Below are 26766 nucleotides of genomic sequence, written 5' to 3'. Positions count from 1 at the left end.
TCATTACACCTTTAAGCCTGTGTTGTAGTACCATTCATTACACCTTTAAGCCTGTGTTGTAGTACCATTCATTACACCTTTAAGCCTGTGTTGTGGTACCATTCATTACACCTTTAAGCCTGTGTTGTAGTACCATTCATTACACCTTTAAGCCTGTGTTGTAGTACCATTCATTATACCTTTAAGCCTGTGTTGTAGTACCATTCATTACACCTTTAAGCCTGTGTTGTAGTACCATTCATTATACCTTTAAGCCTGTGTTGTAGTACCATTCATTACACCTTTAAGCCTGTGTTGTAGTACCATTCATTACACCTTTAAGCCTGTGTTGTAGTACCATTCATTACACCTTTAAGCCTGTGTCGTAGTACCATTCATTACACCTTTAAGCCTGTGTTGTAGTACCATCATTACACCTTTAAGCCTGTGTTGTAGTACCATTCATTACACCTTAAGCCTGTGTTGTAGTACCATTCATTACACCTTTAAGCCTGTGTTGTAGTACCATTCATTACACCTTTAAGCCTGTGTTGTAGTACCATTCATTACACCTTTAAGCCTGTGTTGTAGTACCATCATTACACCTTTAAGCCTGTGTTGTAGTACCATCATTACACCTTTAAGCCTGTGTTGTAGTACCATCATTACACCTTTAAGCCTGTGTTGTAGTACCATCATTACACCTTTAAGCCTGTGTTGTAGTACCATTCATTACACCTTTAAGCCTGTGTTGTAGTACCATTCATTACACCTTTAAGCCTGTGTTGTAGTACCATTCATTACACCTTTAAGCCTGTGTTGTAGTACCATTCATTACACCTTTAAGCCTGTGTTGTAGTACCATTCATTACACCTTTAAGCCTGTGTTGTAGTACCATTCATTACACCTTTAAGCCTGTGTTGTAGTACCATTCATTACACCTTTAAGCCTGTGTTGTAGTACCATTCATTACACCTTTAAGCCTGTGTTGTAGTACCATTCATTATACCTTTAAGCCTGTGTTGTAGTACCATTCATTACACCTTTAAGCCTGTGTTGTAGTACCATTCATTACACATTTAAGCCTGTGTTGTAGTACCATTCATTACACCTTTAAGCCTGTGTTGTAGTACCATTCATTACACCTTTAAGCCTGTGTTGTAGTACCATTCATTACACCTTTAAGCCTGTGTTGTAGTACCATTCATTACACCTTTAAGCCTGTGTTGTAGTACCATTCATTACACCTTTAAGCCTGTGTTGTAGTACCATTCATTATACCTTTAAGCCTGTGTTGTAGTACCATTCATTACACCTTTAAGCCTGTGTTGTAGTACCATTCATTACACCTTTAAGCCTGTGTTGTAGTACCATTCATTACACCTTTAAGCCTGTGCTGTAGTACCATTCATTACACCTTTAAGCCTGTGTTGTAGTTCCATTCATTACACCTTTAAGCCTGTGTTGTATTACCATCATTACACCTTTAAGCCTGTGTTGTAGTACCATTCACTGTAACAATCAAAACACATGAATTCAGCGTCATTCATAAGGAATCTTCAAAATACAAGTCTTTATTTTTATGGTGAAAACTTGTCATTTTTAAAGTCTGTGTACCCAACACCCTGACAGACACACTATTCAGTCAACAAGCTGGGGGTACTGTAACAGGGTTGGTTTTGCTTCTACTAGACTCTTCAGAAATATGCATTATAACATTTATGTATTCAGAAAATAAGAATTTGTTCATAAATGACTTGCCTGGTTAAATAAAGGTAAAACAAATAGGAAAAAAAGAAATGTGTATTCTAACGTTTATAGTATTAAGATTGGTTGGTTGAATTTACATGTCAATGAGGTGTTATGCCATTGGCCAAACTTGCATATAGCGGGAGATCACATTGTTCCCAGTCTGAGATTTACATGGAACCAGTAGTTCAAGTTCTAAACAAAATGATTGTGTTTTATTTATGTAAATGACAGTGTGTACATGTTTAGTATGTACAGCAGCTCAAGGTCAGCCACAGAGCTCTACTCTAGGAGCACGTTAGATGGACATGTCATTTGTAGACATTCCTGCAGTAGGCAACCTGATCCTCCTTAAGGTCTCAAAATAGTCTAGAACAATCCATGGTAAAAGAATAAGGAGTGTGGTGTTCCTCGAAGTGGGTGGGGCTAGAGAGGACACAGACACACAGAGGCCTCTCATCCAATCCATTTCCTTTACCAGAGGTGTCCATAATTAACTTCTGCTTGGTTGTCCCTTCCAACTAGATATAAGGAGGATGAGGCCCCTGTATCCATGAGTCAGATACCTTCTTCCTCTGTGGTAAGACTCCTTAGATTTTTACATTTGTCTCATATTTGTCCTCAGCATCTGAGGCGGTAGCTAACTGCATTGTTTGAGTTCATAATTGAATGTATTGTAAGGCTTTACAATATGCAATCAAGTGGCATTGATTTAAAATGTACTTTAAATGTGTTTTGCTTCAAATCTGTCACTTTCATCCAAGGTGAAAAGTGCTGCACCTGCATTAGTTTGTATTCAGGGGGTGGTCAAGAATGTAGCTGGATTGTCAGGGCTACTTGACAGAATGTACAGTAAAGTAGGAAAATGAATGTTACCAGTTGCAACTGTAGTTGAATAGGACATGGCTGTAATGATGGAGTTGAATGATGCCATTCAAAATGTTTCTTGCCCTTCAGGGGCCAAATTACAAGGTTTTAGACTTGTGCGTAATCACAACACCCTGATGTTTCACAGGTTCCTCCAAGACATACAAATTCAACTGTAGGAGGGGAAAAAGGTGAGACATGGTTTGTCTTCACATAAAAAGTGCAGAAAAAAATTCTGTGTGAGATACAGTACCGCTCACTCTGTTGACTGTGGAGGAAGCACCACAGAGTCAATCATGTTTCTTGGTTCATCTCTTTCCTAGTGAACCGTCACCATGAGTACGGACGCGGAGATGCAAATCTACGGCAAGGCAGCCTTGTACCTTCGTAAACCCGAGAGGGAGAGGATGGAGGCACAAGCCACACCCTTTGATTCAAAGAACGCCTGCTATGTGACAGATGTCAAGGAGCTGTACCTTAAGGGTTTGATCACTGGCAGGACAGAGGGAAAGTGTACTGTCAAAGTCACAAATGCTGACGGCACTACAATGGTAAGTCTTTTCTGAAAAGTATTTGTTCTCCTTTTAAGCAGAATATAACCTTCAAACAAAGCATTTTTATTGCTGCTATTTAAAAATGTCATTGAATTATTGATAATGACAAGTCAAGAATCTCCATGTATTTGTCAGCGCGTGATAACAAAGTAGTTGGATTAAATGGGGGTAAGCATTTTAATGAGCAAAAAGCATTGAGTCATGACCAGTTCGATCCGTGTGAAATCTAGATTTCTGACTGTTTCAGGACAAAGAGTTCAAAGAAGCAGACATCTACCAGATGAACCCCCCTAAGTACGACAAGATTGAGGACATGGCCATGATGACCTACCTGAATGAAGCCTCTGTGTTGTATAACCTCAAAGAGCGTTATGCAGCATGGATGATCTATGTAAGAAACCTGCATAAACATACACACATACTGTAAATGAACATAAGAAATTCCTACATGCATGAACATGAGAAATACACATGTAAAGTACTACACTCAAATGAATAGTAGAAACCAAAACATACCAATACAGTAGACCCACATTAGTATACCATAGTACACCCACATCCTCACATAAATCCAGGTAAAAGTCAATCTAACTTTGCTAATCTCCTAATTGAAATCCCTTTCATCCAGACCTACTCTGGGCTCTTCTGTGCCACGGTGAACCCCTACAAGTGGCTCCCCGTGTACGACGAAGTGGTTGTCAACGCCTACAGAGGGAAGAAGAGGATGGAGGCTCCACCTCATATCTTCTCCGTCTCTGACAACGCCTTCCAGTTCATGATGATTGGTACGAGCTCTCATGGAGAAATGGATGGATGGATGCATGGATGGAATCTACTGTCTTCTAGTCTAAGTTAGAACAGTTTGCTGGGAATCTCTCATTTCACTAGCCTTGAATGGAAAATATTCCAAAATGAAATTCATGATGATGCTTATGAATACAATTATGTACTCCAAATGTTGATTGGTAATAATAAGCAGCATTGTTTTTGGTTCCAGATAAGGAGAACCAGTCCGTCCTGATTACGTAAGTTGTTTTCTATCATTTCACTTGAGAAGGTGTTTCTATTCTAATATTTTGGGTGACTTGGGTGTTATAAAATACAGGACATTATGAATGGATTAGGCTTTCTGTAGTAATGACTTGGGTGTTATAAAATACAGGACATTATGAATGGATTAGGCTTTCTGTAGTAATGACTTGGGTGTTATAAAATACAGGACATTATGAATGGATTAGGCTTTCTGTAGTAATGACTTGGTGTTATAAAATACAGGACATTATGAATGGATTAGGCTTTCTGTAGTAATGACTTGGGTGTTATAAAATACAGGACATTATGAATGGATTAGGCTTTCTGTAGTAATGACTTGGGTGTTATAAAATACAGGACATTATGAATGGATTAGGCTTTCTGTAGTAATGACTTGGGTGTTATAAAATACAGGACATTATGAATGGATTAGGCTTTCTGTAGTAATGACTTGGTGTTATAAAATACAGGACATTATGAATGGATTAGGCTTTCTGTAGTAATGACTTGGGTGTTATAAAATACAGGACATTATGAATGGATTAGGCTATGCTTAACAATGACTCGATGAGTGGGAATATTTATTAATTATTTACTTATGTTAGAAACCGTGTCTGCAGTGTATTTTTCAAAGCTATTTCCTAGTGAAAGCCAATCTGACATTCAAACATGTGACTAAACCAATCTTTCTCTGTTATATAAACCAGCGGAGAATCCGGTGCAGGAAAGACTGTCAACACCAAGCGGGTCATCCAGTACTTCGCCACCATTGCTGTTTCTGGTGTCAAGAAGGAAGTAGACCCCAGCAAAATGAAGGTAACACATTTTAGTTTGGTGTTCTGTGTAAACTTTGTTTTTCAAGCGGTGAATAGTGTTTTAATTAAAGTGTTTTCTAGTTTCTGAGAAACTTGTGTTTGTCTCAATCAGGGGTCTCTTGAAGATCAGATCATTGCAGCTAACCCTCTGCTGGAGTCTTACGGTAATGCCAAGACAGTGAGGAACGACAACTCGTCTCGCTTTGTAAGTATGAAGGGCATATTGTGGAAGTGACCTTCAATTGGAAAAAATATTTTAGTAGATCCCTATAGGTGTCATAATACCCATAAAACCTAGCGGTCAAACAGGGAAATGCTTCCAATTGTTTTTCCACCTTTTATTTCTCCCATAGGGGATTTTAGAAATAAAGTAAAATGTTAGATTTATTTAGTTGACCTCTAACCCCCATGCTTTACAACAGGGTAAATTCATCAGGATTCACTTCCAAGGAGGAAAACTGGCTAAAGCTGACATTGAGACCTGTGAGTTGGTTTCCCTTGTTTCTCAATGCTTTCCTTAAATCACACAGAATATTTGTTGGAGATTGAATCATCAAATGTAATGTTATCTTATGTTCTCTCTCTCTCTCTCTCTCTCTCTCTCTCTCTCTCTCTCTCTCTCTCTCTCTCTCTCTCTCTCTCTCTCTCTCTCTCTCAGACCTGCTAGAGAAGTCCAGAGTGGCCTTCCAGCTGCCCGCTGAGAGAGGCTACCATATCTTCTACCAGATGATGACCAACCACAAACCTGAGCTAGTTGGTAAGGCAAAGTACAGGTTAAGGTGAAATTATTTATACCGCCATCTGTGGAACTTATTCAAATGTTTCCTAGTCCACACTGTTAATATTATTATAATGAGTATTTCCAAGGTAACAAGGCATCTAAACATGGGTCAGGTCTTTCAAGGTCTTTCATGGGAAAGATCAAGTAATGCACTGTGATGCACAAGTCCAGGAGCATCAGTCCCCCTCTTTTGATGCTATGCATTATATACTGCATGTATCCTTGAGTCCATCTATTGAGTAAAGGAGGGAGAGATACTGTAAAGGTAGGACAGCAGAATTCTCAGTGATTTAACTGACAAGCCATTCTCCGTTGTCCACAGAAATGACACTCATCACCACCAACCCTTACGACTTCCCCATGATCAGCCAGGGTCAGATCAGTGTGGCCAGCATTGACGACAAGGTCGAGCTGGATGCCACCGATGTGAGTGATACAAAGTGTGAACCAAACTCTAGATATGGAATGGGTAGGACCACAATACACACTGAATGCATTGCTCAAATCCAACTTGATGGCAGCTGGCCACCTTGTGTTAGTTAGTCATGTGCTTCAAGGCCATTCTTCATGCCTTCACACTTCACCTTGAGGCATACACATGTAAAACACCAGAGACTGCCACTAAGTCCCCTGTGGAACTGTGTAAAACTCATATTGTGCTGTCATATACTAGTGTGTTGGCCAAAATTAATCATGTGGAACTGAGAAGCCAGTTCATTCTAACCATCCCATTTGTTCTGGACTGAACACAGAACGGTAGTGTACTGTAACTGAGTAAACTACCATACAGTTCCTCACTGTTGTACTTCCTGTTTAATACCAGGATGCAATAACAATCCTGGGCTTCTCTAACGATGAGAAAATGGCCATCTACAAGCTGACAGGAGCTGTAATGCACCATGGCAACTTGAAATTCAAGCAGAAGCAGCGTGAGGAGCAGGCCGAGTCAGATGGAACCGAGGGTGAGTACCACTCGTAAGACGTGGAAAGCATTAGTCCCTTTCAACAACATAGAAACAACAACGTCAGAAGTTCATTCCACGGAAACGGACTTGTGTTGAGATTTTCATTTAAAATGTATGACACACCAAAATCATACATTTTACAGTTTAACTCAATGTACAATGAACACTTTTAACAATTTACACTGAACATATTACAAAAAAACATTTACTGTGCAGATGTGCAAAGTTTGGTAACAAGAATTTTGGTAACAAGAATTTTGGTAACAAGATATTTGGTCAAATCTCCCTCAGTTTTTCTGTGCCCACTTTTTCCAAAAACACTCTTAAATATCTGCTCTGAATTAAGATTCAACAATGTCTGCAAATAGCACAACTGGTTGATTTGCAAAGTCATAGTAAATCAATAATATAATACCCATAGCAAAAATGTTTATCTTTAATTTACAATACATCGAAACTATGAGAATAGAAAGGTTCAGTACTTTTGTGAAGCATCAATTGAAAAATGGCAAATAGAAACTGGAGATAGATGGGAGAGGTTGAGGGTAGCTAAAGGATTTGACTAAAAACAAACAGAAGACGACTGTTGTAAAATATCTGTCAAATGTATATAGTATATATTTAGTATATATATATAGTATAAACTGGAAGAAGTAGCCTAAGTGTTGTTGTCCATTAGTTTGCTCCAAATAGGGGAGATGTGGTAGGGGCAAATATAGACTTTGGACATCACAGTACATTAGAGCTCAGTGGAGTACAGTACAGCACAGCACAATATAGTACAGTAGAGTAGAGTTCAGTACAATACAGTATGGTATATTATAGAGTACTCAACTTGTCTGTCCAACTTTGTACTGAACTCTACTGTAAAGTGCTGTACTGTACTGAACTATACACTACACTACTGTACTGAACTATACACTACACTACTGTACTGAACTATACACTACTGTACTGAACTATACACTACTGTACTGAACTATACACTACACTACTGTACTGAACTATACACTACTGTACTGTACTATACACTACTGTACTGAACTATACACTACTGTACTGTACTGTACTATACACTACTGTACTGAACTATACACTACTGTACTGTACTATACACTACTGTACTGAACTATACACTACTGTACTGAAATCTACACTACTGTACTGAACTATACACTACTGTACTGAACTATACACTACACTACTGTACTGAACTATACACTACTGTACTGTACTATACACTACTGTACTGTACTGTACTGTACTATACACTACTGTACTGAACTATACACTACTGTACTGTACTGTACTATACACTACTGTACTGAACTATACACTACTGTACTGTACTATACACTACTGTACTGTACTATACACTACTGTACTGTACTGTACTATACACTACTGTACTGAACTATACACTACTGTACTGTACTGTACTATACACTACTGTACTGAACTATACACTACTGTACTGTACTGTACTATATACGACTGTACTATACACTACTGTACTGTACTGTACTATACACTACTGTACTATACACTACTGTACTGTACTGTACTATACACTACTGTACTGAACTATACACTACTGTACTGTACTATACACTACTGTACTGTACTATACACTACTGTACTGTACTGTACTATACACTACTGTACTGAACTATACACTACTGTACTGTACTGTACTATACACTACTGTACTGAACTATACACTACACTACTGTACTGAACTATACACTACTGTACTGTACTATACACTACTGTACTGTACTGTACTGTACTATACACTACTGTACTGAACTATACACTACTGTACTGTACTGTACTATACACTACTGTACTGAACTATACACTACTGTACTGTACTATACACTACTGTACTGTACTATACACTACTGTACTGTACTGTACTATACACTACTGTACTGAACTATACACTACTGTACTGTACTGTACTATACACTACTGTACTGAACTATACACTACTGTACTGTACTGTACTATACTGAACTATACACTACTGTACTGTACTGTACTATACACTACTGTACTGAACTATACACTACTGTACTGAACTATACACTACTGTACTGTACTGAACTATACACTACTGTACTGTACTGTACTATACACTACTGTACTGAACTATACACTACTGTACTGAACTATACACTACTGTACTGAAATCTACACTACTGTACTGTACTATACACTACTGTACTGTACTATACACTACTGTACTGTACTATACTGTACTATACACTTTTTTTTTACCTTTATTTAACTAGGCAAGTCAGTTAAGAACAAATTCTTATTTTCAATGACGGCCTAGGAACAGTGGGTTAACTGCCTGTTCAAGGGCAGAACGACAGATTTTGTACCTTGTCAGCTCGGGGATTTGAACTTGCAACCTTTCGGTTACTAGTCCAATGCTCTAACCACTAGGCTATACACTTCTGTACTGCACTATACACTACTGTACTGAACTATACACTACACTACTGTACTGAACTATACACTACACTACTGTACTGAACTATACACTACTGTACTGAACTATACACTACTGTACTGTACTATACACTACTGAACTATACACTACACTACAGTACTGAACTATACACTACTGTTCTGTACTATACACTACTGAACTATACACTACACTACAGTACTGAACTATACACTACTGTTCTGTACTATACACTACTGAACTATACACTACACTACTGTACTGAACTATAAACACCTGAACTATAAAAACCCCAAACAGCAAGCAATGCAGGTGTAGAAGCACGGTGTCTAGGAAAAACTCCCTAGAAAGGCCAAAACCTAGGAAGAAACCTAGAGAGGAACCAGGATGTGAGGGGTGGCCAGTCCTCTTCTGGCTGTGCCGGATGGAGATTATAACAGAACATGGCCAAAATGTTCAAATGTTCATAAATGACCAGCGTGGTCAAATAATAATCAAAGTAGTTGTTGAGGGTGCAGCAAGTCAGCACCTCAGCAGTAAATGTCAGTTGGCTTTTCATAGCCGATCATTAATAGTATCTCTACCGCTCCTGCTGTCTCTAGAGAGTTGAAAACAGCAGGTCTGGGACATGTAGCACGTCCGGTGAACAGGTCAGGATTCCATAGCCACAGGCAGAACAGTTGAAACTGGAGCAGCAGCACGGCCAGGTGGACTGGGGACAGCAAGGAGTCATCATGTCAGGTAGTCCTGAGGCATGGTCCTAGGGCTCAGGTACTCCGGGAGAGAGAGAAAGAAAGAAAGAGAGAAAGAGAGAATTAGAGAGAGCATACTTAAATTCACACAGGACCTTTCCGTTCACCTTCCCACTCCTGTGCCAGACTAGACTCAATCATATGACCTACTGAAGAGATGAGTCTTCATTAAAGACTTAAAAGTTGAGACCGAGTCTGCGTCTCTCTCATGGAAAGGCAGACCCTTCCATAAAAATGGAGCTCTATAGGAGAAAGCCTTGCCTCCAGCTGTTTGCTTAGAAATTCTAGGGACAATTAGGAGGCCTGCGTCTTGTGACCGTAGCGTACGTGTAGGTATGTACGGCAGGACCAAATCGGAAAGATAGGTAGAAGCAAGCCCATGTAATGCTTTTTAGGTTAGCAGTAAAACCTTGAAATCAGCCCTTGCCTTAACAGGAAGCCAGTGTAGCGAGGCTAGCGCTGAAGTAATATGATCAAATATTTTTGTTCTAGTCAGGATTCTAGCAGCCGTATTTAGCACTAACTGAAGTTTATTTAGTGTTTTATCCGTGTAGCCGGAAAGTAGAGTCTAACTATACACTACTGTACTGTACTATACACTACTGTACTGAACTATACACTACTGTACTATACACTACTGTACTGAACTATACACTACTGTACTGAACTATACACTACTGTACTGAACTATACACTACTGTACTGTACTATACACTACTGTACTGAACTATACACTACTGTACTGAACTATACACTACTGTACTCTACTATACACTACTGTACTGAACTATACACTACTGTACTGTACTATACACTACTGTACTATACACTACTGTACTGAACTATACACTACTGTACTGAACTATACACTACTGTACTGTACTATACACTACTGTACTGAACTATACACTACTGTACTGAAATCTACACTACTGTACTGAAATATAGTACAGTGGTTTATGACTACTATGTGGTTTATGACTACTATGATTTCCCATTGTAGCCAATTCAATTTCATTCAAGAAATTCTGTTACCGATTAATCATTCATAAACAAAATTGATATGAGTAAAACCCTAGCTAACTAATCTACCTTTACTAGCTAACTAATCTCCCTTTACTAGCTAACTAATCTACCTTTACTAGCTAACTAATCTACCTTTACTAGCTAACTAAACTACCTTTACTTGTGAATTCTGTAAAGTTTCATTGTTCTCTTTTTTTCTACTGTGTTATTGACTTGTTAATTGTTTACTCCATGTGTAACTCTGTGTTGTCTGCTCACACTGCTATGCTTTATCTTGGCCAGGTCGCAGTTGCAAATGAGAACTTGTTCTCTACTAGCCTACCTGGTTAAATAAAGGTGTTCTAACAGAATTTTAATGCACAAGGCAATGTTTTTTAAACTTACAGAAGACAGAAAAACATTTCTCCAAAACAAAATATAAGTGTTGATATTAGTTGTATTTCTAATATATTTTAAGACTTTTTCTGCTGTTTTATAAAACTCATCTGTTTGACCAGAAAGCAAAGCATTTGTTTATTCCTCTTTTTTCACCTTTATTTAACCAGGTAGGCTAGTAGAGAACACCTTTATTTAACCAGGTAGGCTAGTAGAGAACACCTTTATTTAACCAGGTAGGCTAGTAGAGAACACCTTTATTTAACCAGGTAGGCTAGTTGAGAACACCTTTATTTAACCAGGTAGGCTAGTAGAGAACACCTTTATTTAACCAGGTAGGCTAGTAGAGAACACCTTTATTTAACCAGGTAGGCTAGTAGAGAACAAGTTCTCATTTGCAACTGCGACCTGGCCAAGATAAAGCATAGCAGTGTGAGCAGACAACACAGAGTTACACATGGAGTAAACAATTAACAAGTCAATAACACAGTAGAAAACAAAGGGGGAGTCTATATACATTGTGTGCAAAAGGCATGAGGAGGTAGGTAGCATATACAGCCCAACCTAGTAAACAAATAATTATTTTCAAGATGGCAAATGGTAAAACATATATGTATATATTCCTTCATTTCTAGAAAATATAGACTCTTAGCTTTCATTTGACACCCAATTTGACATGCGCCTATGAACTTCCCATGTTGGTGCTCATTGGTCCTTTTATAGGGAAATGACCAAGACAGACGGTGCCACATGAACGTCAGGCAGGATATACATTTTTGGAGATCAAATTCCAACCTCCAGAAATGATTTGAATAATGGATGTGGGTGAAAATGAAAACTGAACCGATAAAAGACGTCAGAATCAAGTGATCTGTTGTTGTTGGTTTTCTCTCCAGTGGCTGATAAAATCGGCTACCTGCTAGGCCTGAACTCAGCTGAGTTGCTGAAATGTCTGTGCTACCCCAGAGTGAAGGTCGGCAACGAGTACGTGACCAAGGGACAGACTGTGCCTCAGGTAAAGAGGTTAAATACACAGCATCAAACAATACTTAGGTTGTTTTTGCCAACCTTATCACTGGACATGGTCACTATCTCATGTATTCATTTGAGGTATTATCATTGAAGGTTTATAATGCAGTCATGGCTTTGGCCAAGTCCATCTATGAGAGGATGTTCTTGTGGATGGTCATCCGTATCAACGAGATGTTGGACACCAAGAATCCAAGACAGTTCTATATCGGTGTGCTCGATATTGCCGGATTTGAGATCTTTGATGTGAGTATGAGTCCAGAACAAGACATTTAGTTGTGATTGAGAAGGGTTACAGCCTTGTATCATGAAATGATCCCTTCTGAAATTCCATCAACAGTACAACAGCATGGAGCAGCTGTGCATCAACTTCACCAATGAGAAACTGCAACAGTTTTTCAACCACACCATGTTCGTCCTGGAACAAGAGGAGTACAAGAAGGAGGGAATCGTCTGGGCCTTCATTGACTTTGGCATGGACTTGGCTGCCTGCATTGAGCTTATTGAGAAGGTAAATTGTCTGTAAGGATTATAATGGGATGCAACATCAAAGCTCATAGGGAGCACATTGAGAGATATTATCACAATGGTACCACATATCTGACTGTTGAGAACTCAATATGTTTCCTATTATGTCCCCCTAAATGAATATAATCCTATAAAATGATGTTTGCTAAAGGAATAAATGTTATCCTAAATGTTAAATGACACTCTTTTGATAAACATCTCTTTTTGTAAAGCCATTGGGCATCTTCTCCATCCTTGAAGAGGAGTGCATGTTCCCCAAGGCTTCAGACACTACCTTCAAGAACAAGCTGAACGACCAACATCTTGGCAAAACCAAGGCATATGAGAAGCCCAAGCCTGCCAAAGGCAAGGCAGAGGCCCACTTCTCCCTGGTGCACTACGCCGGCACTGTGGACTACAACATCACTGGCTGGCTTGAGAAGAACAAGGACCCCTTGAACGACTCAGTTATTCAGATGTACGGGAAGTCCTCAGTCAAACTGTTGGCTGCCCTGTATCCTGCTGCCCCACCTGAGGGTAAGACCAGCATCAAGTCAAAAGATTGAATTAATAAGCAATAGTCACAACTCAGACCCATATTGTCTTTAAAGCACTGGCCACCAACCTTTTCAGAGTCAAGATCACTTTCTGATTTAAAATGCAAGCCAAGATCTACTGCTGAGAATTGTTTTAAACATGACTTTGAAAACACAAGCCTATGCAACATGAATCAATTAAAAACAGATCTGTAGCAATTAGGTTTGTTCAGTAGGCTATAAGCCCAATATATTATCACTGTATACAGGTTATACTTGAATTGCCCTGCCAATGTGATGTTTTTCAGACGACTTTGAAATTCTATATATATATAAAGAAAATAGGTATATGATCACACTGGTAATAGATCATTTGTCGTATTACTGAATGAGCCACAGCTGAGTAATAATTCATAACAGTAATAATAATGAATAATAATAACAGTAATAGTTTCCTTTTTTTTACTGGACTGACGGCATCTGATGGTCAGTCTGAGGGGAGGGAGGGGGCAGAGGTGGGGCTGCCTCTCCCCCGACTCACTGTCCCTCCGCACTCCCTCCCTCTATAAAGAGAACAAGGGACACAGTCTTCCATCTGATGGTCAGTCTGAGTGGAGGGAGGGAGCAGAGGTGAGGCTGCCTCTGCCCCGACTCACTGTCCCTCCGTAAAGAGAAAAGGGGACACAGTCTTCCAGCTGATGGTGAAAATCAAGTCGCACTGCATTCTTTCTGCCTCATGCACCAATTCATTGTTGTTACTGCTGTGACCAGAGAAAGTGAAATATTCCTCGATATTAAATAAGACACAAGCCACTAATAACAACAACACAAGTGTATCAGAACACTTTGCTTTACTCGTTGTATGCAGCTACAGTGCTGGTTGTAGTCATTCATTACAGCTGCAGTGCAGGTTGTAGTCATTCATTACAGCTGCAGTGATGGTTATAGTCATTCATTACAGCTGCAGTGCAGGTTGTAGTCATTCATTACAGCTACAGTGCTGGTTGTAGTCATTCATTACAGCTGCAGTGCAGGTTGTAGTCATTCATTACAGCTGCAGTGCTGGTTGTAGTCATTCATTACAGCTGCAGTGCTGGTTGTAGCATGAGTGGAAGTAGGGAGAACATGCATTTTATGTCTCATAAAAGTGTTGAACAAAGTGTTGAATAACAACTTAAACATGAACTAACTCATTAAAACAGCACCCTCTGCTGTATTTGTTGAGTCTCTCTCTAGTCATAGTTTATATCGTTTTTTACATCTCAAAGTAGTAACTTTGTTGTGGGTCCGATTCTTGTTTTTACAGACTATGGCTCGAGGAAACTGTACAGGCACGGTTCTCTGAGCTATCTGATTGGCCAGCAGTAGGCCTATACATTCAGTTGATTTGCTCTCTACCTTCAGACATGAAACGGTTTAAAATCCCGATCGACATGTTGGTGACCAATGCTTTAAATTCTTTGAATTAATCACAATTTATCAGGGTTATTTACTGGGTTAATATACTCATTCAATAGGTGTTATTTTGCACAATCCAGTTGGCAGCATTTTATTCTCTAATTTCTAATGATCTTTTACTTACTTACATTTGAACAGATACGACCAAGAAAGGAGGCAAGAAGAAGGGTGGTTCCATGCAGACTGTGTCGTCCCAGTTCAGGGTGAGCTTTTGAAACGTGTATATTCAGTCCTCCAAAAGGTGCATTGATTACCATACATTATTTCTGAGAACATGGTTTGTAACCCTCTTCCAGGAGAACTTACAAAAGCTGATGACCAACTTGAGGAGCACTCATCCTCACTTTGTGCGCTGCCTGATCCCCAACGAGTCAAAGACTCCAGGTACAATAACTATTGACTTGAATATGACATCTTATCAGTACAGTATCAGTAACCTTAACAATGATTTCATCTGTTAATAAGTATTAAAGAGACATGGTTTGTGTTTCCAGGTCTGATGGAGAACTTCCTGGTTATCCACCAGCTCAGGTGTAATGGTGTTCTGGAGGGTATCAGGATCTGCAGGAAGGGCTTCCCCAGCAGAATCATCTATGCTGACTTCAAGCAGAGGCACACTCACACAACACACACACACACACACCTGCTCCAAGGGTTTTCCCAGCATCAGAATAGGCTTAGCTTTTATGTAATATAACCAACCTATTACAACTTGACATATGTTAAAAATGTCTCCTCATTCAGGTACAAAGTACTGAATGCCAGTGTCATCCCCGAGGGCCAGTTCATGGACAACAAGAAGGCTTCTGAGAAGCTGCTTGGGTCCATTGATATAAATCACGACGATTACAAGTTTGGACACACCAAGGTCAGTCAAATACCACACCCCCCTCCCTGCTCCCGCAAATGCTGACATCCAAACACAACTTCAATGATAATTTAAACATGAACCATTCAAACAGTTGATTTATCCATGCTTTCATTCTTTCTTCTTCATTTAAAGGGTCAATCAGCAGTTGCATAATTTTTTTTTGAATGATACATTAATGATATGTAGCCATTGATTCTTGAAGAATATAACGTATAAATGCCTCATGAGCTTAGTTCAACTGTGGAATCCGAAGGATAAGCTTGTTTTACTCTAATGGTGTGTAAGCTAAGTAAATGTAAAACTAACACTATATAGCCTCAAAAAATGGTTAAACCTATCATTTAATAGCATGGATGGTCAGTCCTGTCTATGAATTTGAGAGTTGTTCCATCCCTCTTTTTTTACTGAAATAGGGGCAGGGAGTACATTTTGTTATTTCTTCAACTGCTGATTGACATTTAAACTTGTGAAAAAGGTGGAAAAAGTTATCTTCAAATTCGTACAAGTATAGAAACTCAACTCATTCTCATGTGCATTGTGTTAGAGTGGTATGGCTTCAGTTATCTGTGTACATTATTCATCTACAACTCTGCAATAACTTCCAACTGATAAACAAGCTGTCCCATGGTTTGTTTGTTAGCACTGCAATCTTTATATTGTTCAAATGAATCTAGTGATGTTGTTCCCCTGTTCTGATCCAACTCTTTCTATCTGTCACCATCTGACTCTGGTTCCAATGGCCATGTTGACCTGTGTCTCAGGTGTTCTTCAAAGCCGGTCTGCTGGGTGTCTTGGAGGAGATGAGAGATGAGAAGCTGGCTGTTCTGGTCGGCATGGTCCAGGCTCTCAGCCGTGGATTCCTCATGAGAAAAGAGTTCACCAAGATGATGGAGAGGAGGTGAGGAAGCGTAGACATCTTGGAAAAGCTTTCTGTGAACCACCTGAATGTAATGCATTATGATCACATACTGTATATGCTGTGAGTTGATCAGAATGAGAAAGTAGGTCTTATAATGCTCTATTAGTGCTGCAGTTTGGGATTTGGCAAAGCTGTTCAGTTGTCATTTATATTGGTGATATTTACCCATTCATTATTAAATAACATAAAATGCCTCCTGATTTAAGCATGACCTGTCAGTCCTTGCATCTAGAACTCTGTCTATGAATGTAAGAGTTGTTCCATTTCCTTAGCTCCGTTCCTCAGCTGTATACTCCAAGTGTTGGGGGGGGGTGTTGTTCTTCAAATCCCAGAATGTAGCTTTAAGCATGTCACTCACCATGTCACTCTATCCTCTCTGTCGACCAGAGATGCCATCTTCACCGTCCAGTACAACATCCGTTCATTCATGAATGTGAAAACCTGGCCATGGATGAAGGTGTACTTCAAGATCAAGCCCCTGCTGAAGAGCGCTGAGACGGAGAAGGAGCTGGCCAACATGAAGGAGAACTTTGACAAGATGAAAACAGACCTGGCCAAGGCTCTGGCCAAGAAGAAGGAGTTGGAGGAGAAGATGGTGTCCATTCTGCAAGAGAAGAACGACCTGGCACTCCAAGTTGCATCTGTGAGTGAGAAATGATCCTCATAAGGTCATATTTTCATACACATGAATACACCTTTTTTTTATTGCACATGTTAAACATATATTTTATGAATATTGATTTGCTCTGAACTCTATGACTAAATAAATTCCATATTTTGATAAACAAAGTGAGAAGGCTGATTTTTCTCCTGTTCTGAAATCAGGAATCAGAGAATCTGAACGATGCTGAGGAAAGGTGTGAGGGGCTCATCAAGAGCAAGATCCAGCTGGAGGCCAAACTCAAAGAGACGGCTGAGAGGCTGGAGGATGAGGAGGAGATGAATGCTGAGTTGACTGCCAAGAAGAGGAAGCTGGAGGATGAGTGCTCTGAGCTGAAGAAGGACATTGATGACCTGGAGCTCACCCTGGCCAAAGTGGAGAAGGAGAAGCACGCCACTGAAAACAAGGTCTTGTGTCTTACCAAAGACAGTTTAACCAAACAATAACTCATACCATAATCAACACAAAACATAACTCAACAGAAAATGGAAATCCAGATGTATTGTAACGAAATAGTAGAATAGTGGTACTCTCCACATTTATTGTATGTTCAGCTGCCCCTCATTCTGAACTTCCATTCAGTACACTGGCATGGAGTACACTGCCACCTAGTGTTGAATCTATAGAACAGTACCTGTTGACACATTTCTAATCTGAATTAAATGAATGTAATACATATGAAACAATATGTGAAGTAACAAAAGGCTAATTAAGTGGTGGCCGTTTTCAGGTTAAAAACCTGACAGAGGAGATGGCGTCTATGGATGAGAGTGTTGCCAAGCTGACAAAGGAGAAGAAAGCCCTCCAAGAGGCCCACCAGCAGACACTAGACGACCTGCAGGCAGAGGAGGACAAAGTCAACACTCTGACCAAGGCCAAGACCAAGCTGGAACAGCAAGTGGACGACGTGAGTGGAGTTTGACATTTTGGCCACGATAGTATTTAAGATGTTATTATCTTCAGTTGTTTAGATTTGAACAAGACATGTGTGTTTTTATCTTGTAGCTTGAGGGTTCTCTGGAGCAAGAGAAGAAGGTCCGTATGGACCTTGAGAGAGCCAAGAGAAAGCTGGAGGGAGATCTGAAACTGGCCCAGGAGTCCATAATGGACCTGGAGAATGACAAGCAGCAGTCTGATGAGAAAATCAAGAAGTAAACAAAAACAAATTACTACAATTTTACCTGCAATATTGAGCAAATGAACGGTTGTTCTTGTCTAATTCTTGTAAATATGAATTAACATTTGCATGTGATTCGTACAATACTCTCTCTTTACACTATTGAACCCAAAATGTGTTTGAAAATGTCTGTGTTTGTGTTTCTTAGGAAGGAGTTTGAGACATCCCAGCTCCTCAGTAAAATAGAGGATGAACAGTCTCTGGGAGCTCAGCTACAGAAGAAGATCAAGGAACTGCAGGTACAGTACAGGACCGAAGCTCCAGTACAGGAAAGAACACACCTGAAACATCTCCTAAAAATATATTCTGGTAGCACACATTTTTTGGAAGATGTGGTTTCTTACCGTAGTGGTTTTGGTTCCCACATGGGACGCTATCTACTGAATGTATTAGTCTAACTGGTTTTGTATGAACACATTTTAAGTTAACATTTATGAAAAATATACACAGACTCTTATTATTTTGTTTATTATTTATTTGGTTCAGTTGTTTCAACTGTATTGTAGTGTTCATCCCTCCCTGCTCCTGCCCCCTGTTCTAGGCCCGTATTGAGGAGCTGGAGGAGGAAATTGAGGCTGAGCGTGCTGCCAGGGCTAAGGTTGAGAAGCAGAGGGCCGATCTCTCCAGGGAACTTGAGGAGATCAGCGAGAGGCTGGAGGAGGCCGGTGGCGCCACTGCTGCTCAGATTGAGATGAACAAGAAGCGCGAGGCTGAGTTCCAGAAGCTGCGTCGTGATCTTGAAGAGTCCACCCTGCAGCATGAGTCCACAGCCGCCGCTCTGCGCAAGAAGCAGGCCGACAGTGTGGCTGAGCTCGGGGAGCAGATCGACAACCTGCAGCGCGTCAAGCAGAAGCTGGAGAAGGAGAAGAGTGAGTATAAGATGGAGATTGATGACCTCTCCAGCAACATGGAGGCTGTCGCCAAGGCTAAGGTGAGTAGTGATGTTTTGATCAAGCAGTGTTGAGGAGGGTCAACTACATTACCATTCAAGTGAACTGAAGTTGACAGGAGTCTCATATATAAAGTAATGATGGAACATGTTTCACTAACAGGGCAATCTGGAGAAGATGTGCCGTACTCTTGAGGACCAGCTGAGCGAGATCAAGACTAAGAATGATGAGAATGTTCGCCAGATCAATGACATCAGTGGACAGAGGGCCAGACTCCTAACAGAAAATGGTACCATCATCAACAATGAACAACAAACCAATTCATTCTTCAGTAAAACACAATAACATGTATTGGGTGCTGTATCCACGTATTCCAGTCCACATAGTTTCTATTATTCTGACTTAAACTGTAATGGTCGCACTTTAGAGCCATTTGTTACATTATCAGGAAAAAATATTTTATTCAGATTACTAATACTTTTGAAAAACTAGATGATTACTTATTTGATTACTTTTAAATTGAGAAATGATGGCAAAAAATACATTGACTTCATTTCGTTTTCTCGCAAGTTTGTTAGTTCCACCTGACCACAATTCAGAGACCACTATGATGACACACCAAATGGGTTTGATGGATGCTTTCGACTGCTTCTAATGCCTCTTAAGGGGAAAGTAATCCAAAAGTAATGTAAAGTAATCAGATTACATTATTGAGTTTGGGTAATCCAAGAGTTACAATACTCATTACACTTTGACAGGTAACTAGTAACTGTAATGGGCTACATTTAGAAAGTAACCTACCAAACCCTGAATATTCAACACCTGACATTGCCCTACATTACCATGAAATACATGTTCAATCTTAGAGAACAAAGACCCAATTAACAAGATGTCCCTCTGTCCCTGCAGGTGAGTTTGGCCGCCAGCTGGAGGAGAAGGAATCTCTGGTGTCTCAGCTGACCAGAGGCAAACAGGCCTTCACCCAGCAGGTGGAGGAGCTGAAGAGGCAGATTGAGGAGGAGGTCAAGGTAAGGGAATTTTGAAATCCCAATGTGTCCCTCGAGACAAAATGATTGCCCACACCTGATACAGACGGTAACCAGGCCACCCTCATTTGTTTCACTATCTCTCTTAGTCTTTACATTTCTCTATCTTTGTCTCGAAAAGGCTAAAAACGCACTGGCCCACGGTGTCCAGTCTGCCCGCCATGACTGTGACCTCCTGAGGGAGCAGTTTGAGGAGGAGCAGGAGGCCAAGGCAGAGCTGCAACGCGGCATGTCCAAGGCCAACAGTGAGGTGGCTCAGTGGAGGACTAAGTATGAAACTGATGCCATCCAGCGAACAGAAGAGCTGGAGGAGTCCAAGTGAGTCGCACGGAACAGCAAAACTAAAATATAGGGTGTGGTTAGTGAGTGGTAGGGAACTCTAAAAAAAATGTCACATTGAGATGTATTGTAACGTTTGTAAACCCTCTGTCGTCAAACAGGAAGAAGCTGGCCCAGCGTCTGCAGGAGGCTGAGGAGACCATTGAGGCGACCAACTCCAAGTGTGCCTCCCTGGAGAAGACCAAGCAGAGGCTGCAGGGAGAGGTGGAGGACCTCATGATTGACGTTGAGAGAGCCAATGCCATGGCCTCCAACCTAGACAAGAAGCAGAGGAACTTTGACAAGGTGAAAATTAATTGTCCTCAACCTAGAGTGATATTTTCTGTCTGCTGTATGATCAAATGTAGAATAATTCTAGCATATTTCTGATTCAAAACTATTCATCAAGACCTAATGAAAATCCCATTGATTTCCTTAGGTTCTGGCAGAGTGGAAGCAGAAGTATGAGGAAGGCCAGGCTGAGCTGGAAGGAGCTCAGAAGGAGGTTCGCTCAATGAGCACTGAACTCTTCAAGATGAAGAACTCCTACGAGGAGGCTCTGGATCATCTGGAGACTCTGAAGAGAGAGAACAAGAACCTGCAACGTGAGCATTTGACAGCAGTTCTATTGGGCTCATGTTTGACTAGTGTAAACATCAACATTGACATTTTTTTCAACTTATAATCGGTATTCCTTTGAACAACCCAAAGGAGTGGGGGCATTTAGATCTACAAGAACCTATGAAGTGCTGATTAATTCATGAATCCAATTGTATTTGTTACCTGCTTGGTAAAAAACAGGTGCTTACGGCCCTTCCCAACAATGCAGCGAGAAAAAAAGGAAATAATTGTGAAAAAATAACATGAGGAATAAACACACAATGAGTAACGATAACTAGGCTATGTACACAAGACACCAGTACCGAGGTGGATGTGTAGATGTGTAGATCGTTACACAGTAACCAATAGCTACCCAGACTTATGGCTTGGGGTAGAAGCTGTTTAGGGTCCTGTCTGTTCCAGACTTGATGCATTGGTACTGCTTGCCATGTGGTAGCAGAGAGAACACTTAATGATTTGGGTGGCTGGAGTCTTTGACAATATTTAGGGCATTCCCTGGCTGGTATAGAGGTCCTGGATGGCAGGAAGCTCGGCCCCAGTAATTATTATGATTCAATGTCAACTTCATTGCATTGACAATACCCACTGAAAATCTCCCAAGTCTAAACTGCTCCTGTGTTTGTGTGTGCAGAGGAGATCGGTGACCTAACTGAGCAGATCGGAGAGACTGGCAAGAGCATCCATGAGCTGGAGAAGGCCAAGAAAACTGTGGAGACAGAGAAGTCTGAGATCCAGACCGCTCTGGAGGAGGCTGAGGTACAAACTACAGCTGTTTGATGGGAAAAGCAGTGTTCATTTGATCATTTGGATCCCCATGAGCTTTTGCAGAAGCATCAGCTAATTTTCCTGGGGTCCACAAAAAACACAAGACAACAAGTAACAAAACACTGATAGACAAGGACAGTCACACAAATGTAAAATACGATATACAAACAATACAACTAAAGTGGTACACTAGCCAACGCCAGCTACAGTCCCACACTCCCTGTATTGGTGTTTATTGTAGTCATATATATTTCATTCCTTGTGTTATACACATCCAAATGTATTGAACACGATTGGCCTGACTGCTTCTCTTTGTCCAGGGAACACTGGAGCACGAGGAATCCAAGATTCTGCGTGTGCAGCTGGAGCTGAACCAGATCAAGGGTGAGGTGGACAGGAAGCTGGCTGAGAAGGACGAGGAGATGGAGCAGATCAAGAGGAACAGCCAGAGGATGGTTGACTCCATGCAGAGCACCCTGGATTCTGAGGTCAGGAGCAGGAATGATGCCCTGAGGGTGAAGAAGAAAATGGAGGGAGACCTGAACGAGATGGAGGTTCAGCTGAGCCACTCCAACAGGCAGGCCGCTGAGGCCCAGAAACAGCTGAGGAACGTCCAGGGACAGCTCAAGGTAAAGGGACTGGGATATCAGGCAAAAAAATCTGAAGGTTGGGGAGAGATTTGTTTGTGAATCTGTAGGAATGAATAGAACAGAGAAATTGAATTGTGTTGACTAATATAGTGTAGAAAGGTAGAGATATTGGGGAAATTCTTATCAAATAACATTTTTTTTCACTGACCCTATAACCTCTACTTCCACAACTCCTAATGAACCCATGTCATTGTGAACCCCAGGATGCCCTGTTGCACCTTGATGACGCCGTCCGCGCCGCAGATGACATGAAGGAGCAGGCAGCCATGGTGGAGCGCAGGAACGGTCTGATGGTGGCTGAAATCGAGGAGCTGAGAGTTGCTCTGGAGCAGACAGAGAGAGGCCGCAAAGTGGCTGAGACGGAGCTGGTAGACGCCAGCGAGCGTGTTGGACTGCTGCACTCCCAGGTATGGGTCAAAATCAGTTTCTAATGAAACTCAACCAAGCATACCGTTTCTGCCTTGTTACCTGAAAGTTGTCTTGAGAGTCGCATGTTGTTTCTTACTTCTCCTCCAGAACATCAGCCTTCTGAACTCCAAGAAGAAGCTGGAGTCTGACCTGGTGCAGGTGCAGGGAGAGGTGGAAGACATTGTCCAGGAGGCCAGGAATGCAGAGGAGAAGGCCAAGAAGGCCATCACTGACGTGAGTCCTTATGTTCAATTGCATTCACTTGACTTGTATCCAAAGACCAATGCTATCTGGGATGGTTTAACAGAACAAAGATCTCAGAGGAACGTTTTGATTGGTGCCAAATGGTGCATAAATTAAATAAACTACAATTTCAGGCGGCCATGATGGCTGAGGAGCTGAAGAAGGAGCAGGACACCAGTTCTCACCTGGAGAGGATGAAGAAGAACCTGGAGGTCACAGTCAAGGACCTGCAGCACCGTCTGGATGAGGCTGAGAATCTGGCCATGAAGGGAGGCAAGAAGCAGCTCCAGAAACTGGAGTCCAGGGTGAGTTAACAGCAGGGTGGATATGGGTGGATTGAAATACTGATTGCTGGAAATGTATTTAATCATACAAATACACAGGAACATTGTGTAATGACTTTCTCTCAATACCCCACATAGATAATGAAAATGTATCATTACAGATCCCTTTAATTAAAATTGTGAAAGTACATAGGAACAGACAACAATTGTGCCTCCTTGACTGGGTAGAAGAATATACCTCTGTTGTACTAAGATTTGTTGCGTCTGATTTCACCACCTCAAACAAACCCCTTTTGTCCATAAAGGTGCGTGAGCTCGAGACTGATGTGGAGGCTGAGCAGAGAAGAGGTGTAGATGCAGTGAAGGGAGTCCGCAAGTATGAGCGCAAAGTCAAGGAGCTCACCTACCAGGTAACAGAAAGTGCCTTCTTCCCAAACTTGACACTAACACAGACAGGTTTGTGTATAAAACTATGTGGCATTGATTCTTTGATCTTGTCCCACAGACTGAGGAGGATAAGAAGAATGTTGTCAGACTTCAGGACCTGGTAGATAAGCTGCAGATGAAAGTCAAGGCCTACAAGAGGCAGGCTGAGGAAGCGGTGAGTCACATACTTTGTCAGCGTACATTGATTAACATATTTTTTCCCTTGTAGACATTACAACCCTTAATATCCAGACAGTTCAAATCAAATCAAATCAAATCAAATCAAATGTATTTATATAGCCTTGACAGTTTAGTTTAGGCTTTAACCAATGCCACGCAAAGAAGAGCACTGATTGGTAGATAGGTAAAAAAAAATGGCAAAGGAATTAGCATGTTACAGGAATGCTTTATGTCTGCAAGGATTGGGCAGTTTATCAGGATGAAGAAAAAAACAGAATGGTGTAAAGAACAGGCAAAATCCTAGAGAAAAACCACATTCAGTCTGCTTTTCACCAGACACTGGAAGACAAATTAATATTTGAGCTCGACAATAACCTAAAACACAAGGACATATCTACACTTGAGTTTCTTACCAAGAAAACAGGGAATGTTCCGGAGTGGCCTAGTAAGGAAACTAAAGGAAAGGAGGAATGGTGATATCAGGTGTGGCTAAAGTTGTTCATGGCCGAAATTCACCCTGTGAATGGAAGGATTTCCATCCCACTCGCCATCCACTTCTTTCGGTGTAGGTGGACCAGGAGTGGGGGATAATCTCCACCTTTGAATTTTGTCTGCTTTCAGCCATATTGATCGCTAAAATGGGCTACAACAACAACAAAAAAACGAGTCTATCGTTCCGGACCTGTACAGGCCGTCAGTTTATTCACTTAACTAAAAACATTTTTAACAGCCTATAAATGAAGATAAAATAGCTTACAGACAAATACTCGCACCAAACACATTCTTTAAACAGACACACTCATCCAGAGAAATTAGGGTTATGTGCCTTGCTCAAGGGAACACAGGCAGACTTTCACCTAGTCGTCTGGGGGGTTTCAAACCAGCAACCTTTCGATTACTGGCCCAACGCTCTTAACCGCTAGGCTATCTGTGGCTCAGTGTTATCTGTGGCGTAGCATTAACTGTGGGTAGCTAATGAGAAGGATTTTTGACTTATATCTTCTTGAAAAATGATGGCGAGACTTTAAAAATGTCTGTATGGCAATGATCAACATCCAAATGGACAGATCTTGAAGAATTATGAAAGTATTGCACAATCCAGAGATTTAGACATAAAGACACAAAGACACAGCTAAAGATGTGAATACCTATCTAGTCCTGATATAGTTTTTTTTTTTTTTTTTTTATTAATACCAATGTTTTTCTTTTAAATTGTTCTTCTACTTTGGTATTATAGTATGTTTTGTAGATCGTTGACAACAACAAAACGAATTTAAATCCATTTTAATCTGAATTTGTAACACTATAAAATGTGATGTTATCCAAGGGGGTGTGAATACTTGTTTTAGACACCGAACATCCCTGGAGGCAGTGGTTTGATCCCTCATTTCACCACTCATTCTCTCTGCTGGATCCTCTATCTCCCTATATACATTGTTATCCTAAATCTGTCAACAACAAAAAACATTGAAATACCTTTTAAGAAAAAAACATATTCATTTGCTACCTGAAGCTTCAAACTTTGAACGCTGATTTTATGCTCCCCCTCTCTTTTCCGCAACCAGGAGGAACAAGCCAACGGCCACATGTCTAAGTTCAGGAAGGTTCAGCATGAGCTGGAGGAGGCTGAGGAGCGTGCTGACATCGCTGAGTCTCAAGTCAACAAGCTCAGAGCCAAGACCCGTGACACTGGAAAGGTACAGAGTTGCTACTAAACCTAAACCTGTTCAAATATGGCCACATCATCACCACTTATGAGTCGGTCCTCACAGAGGTCAATACCAAACTTTTACACTCACTAAAATGTATTTAAGATCTCTAAGAACCACATTTCAGGTAGGGTCAAAATAGATGAATTCAAAATAAGATGGTACTTCAACATTGAAAATCAAAGCTCAGCACTGAGCCTTTAATGCTTCACCCATTACATTATTTCTAACTATTCATATATTCATATATTTTACATGTGCATTATTAATACTCATCCATTATTTTCTTTCTGTCTTCCTTACAGGGCAAAGAAGTTGCTGAATAAACAAGACCAAAGTCTTACATCATTTTCCTGTGTTGCATAAAATATGATTTTCACGGTGAAATGTTTAACTTGGATTAAAAATGTGTCGGCTTACATACTCTCTCTTTGTGACTGTGGACTCATTACTCAGCAAACAGCTGTTTTATATCATACAAATATTGTACTTTAATTTAAGGCGCAATCTAAGATTCCAAAAACAACGATGCGGTCTATGTGTAGCTATGGCAGAAAGCGTTGTTTAGATATTATCAAATAGACCAGCTAATACCATCCTACAATTATACATTAATAGCACCTTACCATTACACATTATTATCATCCTACCATCCTACACATTAGTATCATCCTACCATTACACATTAATATC

General features: G+C 40.6%; 1 protein-coding gene across 1 annotated transcript; it reads left to right on the top strand.

Moving 5' to 3' along the window:
• Positions 1-2931: 2931 nt before the first annotated feature.
• On the top strand, positions 2932-26499 carry LOC109871857 (myosin heavy chain, fast skeletal muscle-like). The gene is made up of 39 exons (XM_031806875.1): positions 2932-3147; positions 3398-3541; positions 3779-3935; positions 4148-4175; positions 4890-4998; positions 5110-5202; positions 5420-5480; positions 5656-5754; positions 6101-6204; positions 6602-6740; positions 12272-12390; positions 12501-12650; positions 12745-12915; positions 13145-13448; positions 15044-15108; positions 15202-15289; positions 15400-15517; positions 15650-15773; positions 16538-16674; positions 17083-17338; positions 17521-17763; positions 18087-18263; positions 18362-18507; positions 18682-18772; positions 19075-19464; positions 19586-19712; positions 20333-20451; positions 20591-20787; positions 20910-21093; positions 21227-21392; positions 22040-22164; positions 22494-22802; positions 23027-23230; positions 23340-23465; positions 23609-23779; positions 24064-24168; positions 24264-24359; positions 25930-26061; positions 26379-26499. Exons 1-39 carry the CDS (start codon positions 2932-2934, stop codon positions 26397-26399), a joined length of 5811 nt encoding a protein of 1936 aa, XP_031662735.1. The 3' UTR covers positions 26400-26499.
• Positions 26500-26766: the final 267 nt, after the last annotated feature.

Source organism: Oncorhynchus kisutch, linkage group LG27 (genome assembly GCF_002021735.2).
Source record: "Oncorhynchus kisutch isolate 150728-3 linkage group LG27, Okis_V2, whole genome shotgun sequence".
NCBI lineage: Eukaryota > Metazoa > Chordata > Actinopteri > Salmoniformes > Salmonidae > Oncorhynchus > Oncorhynchus kisutch.
Note: the sequence above shows the minus strand (reverse complement) of the source record. Positions and strands in the feature narration are given on the sequence as shown.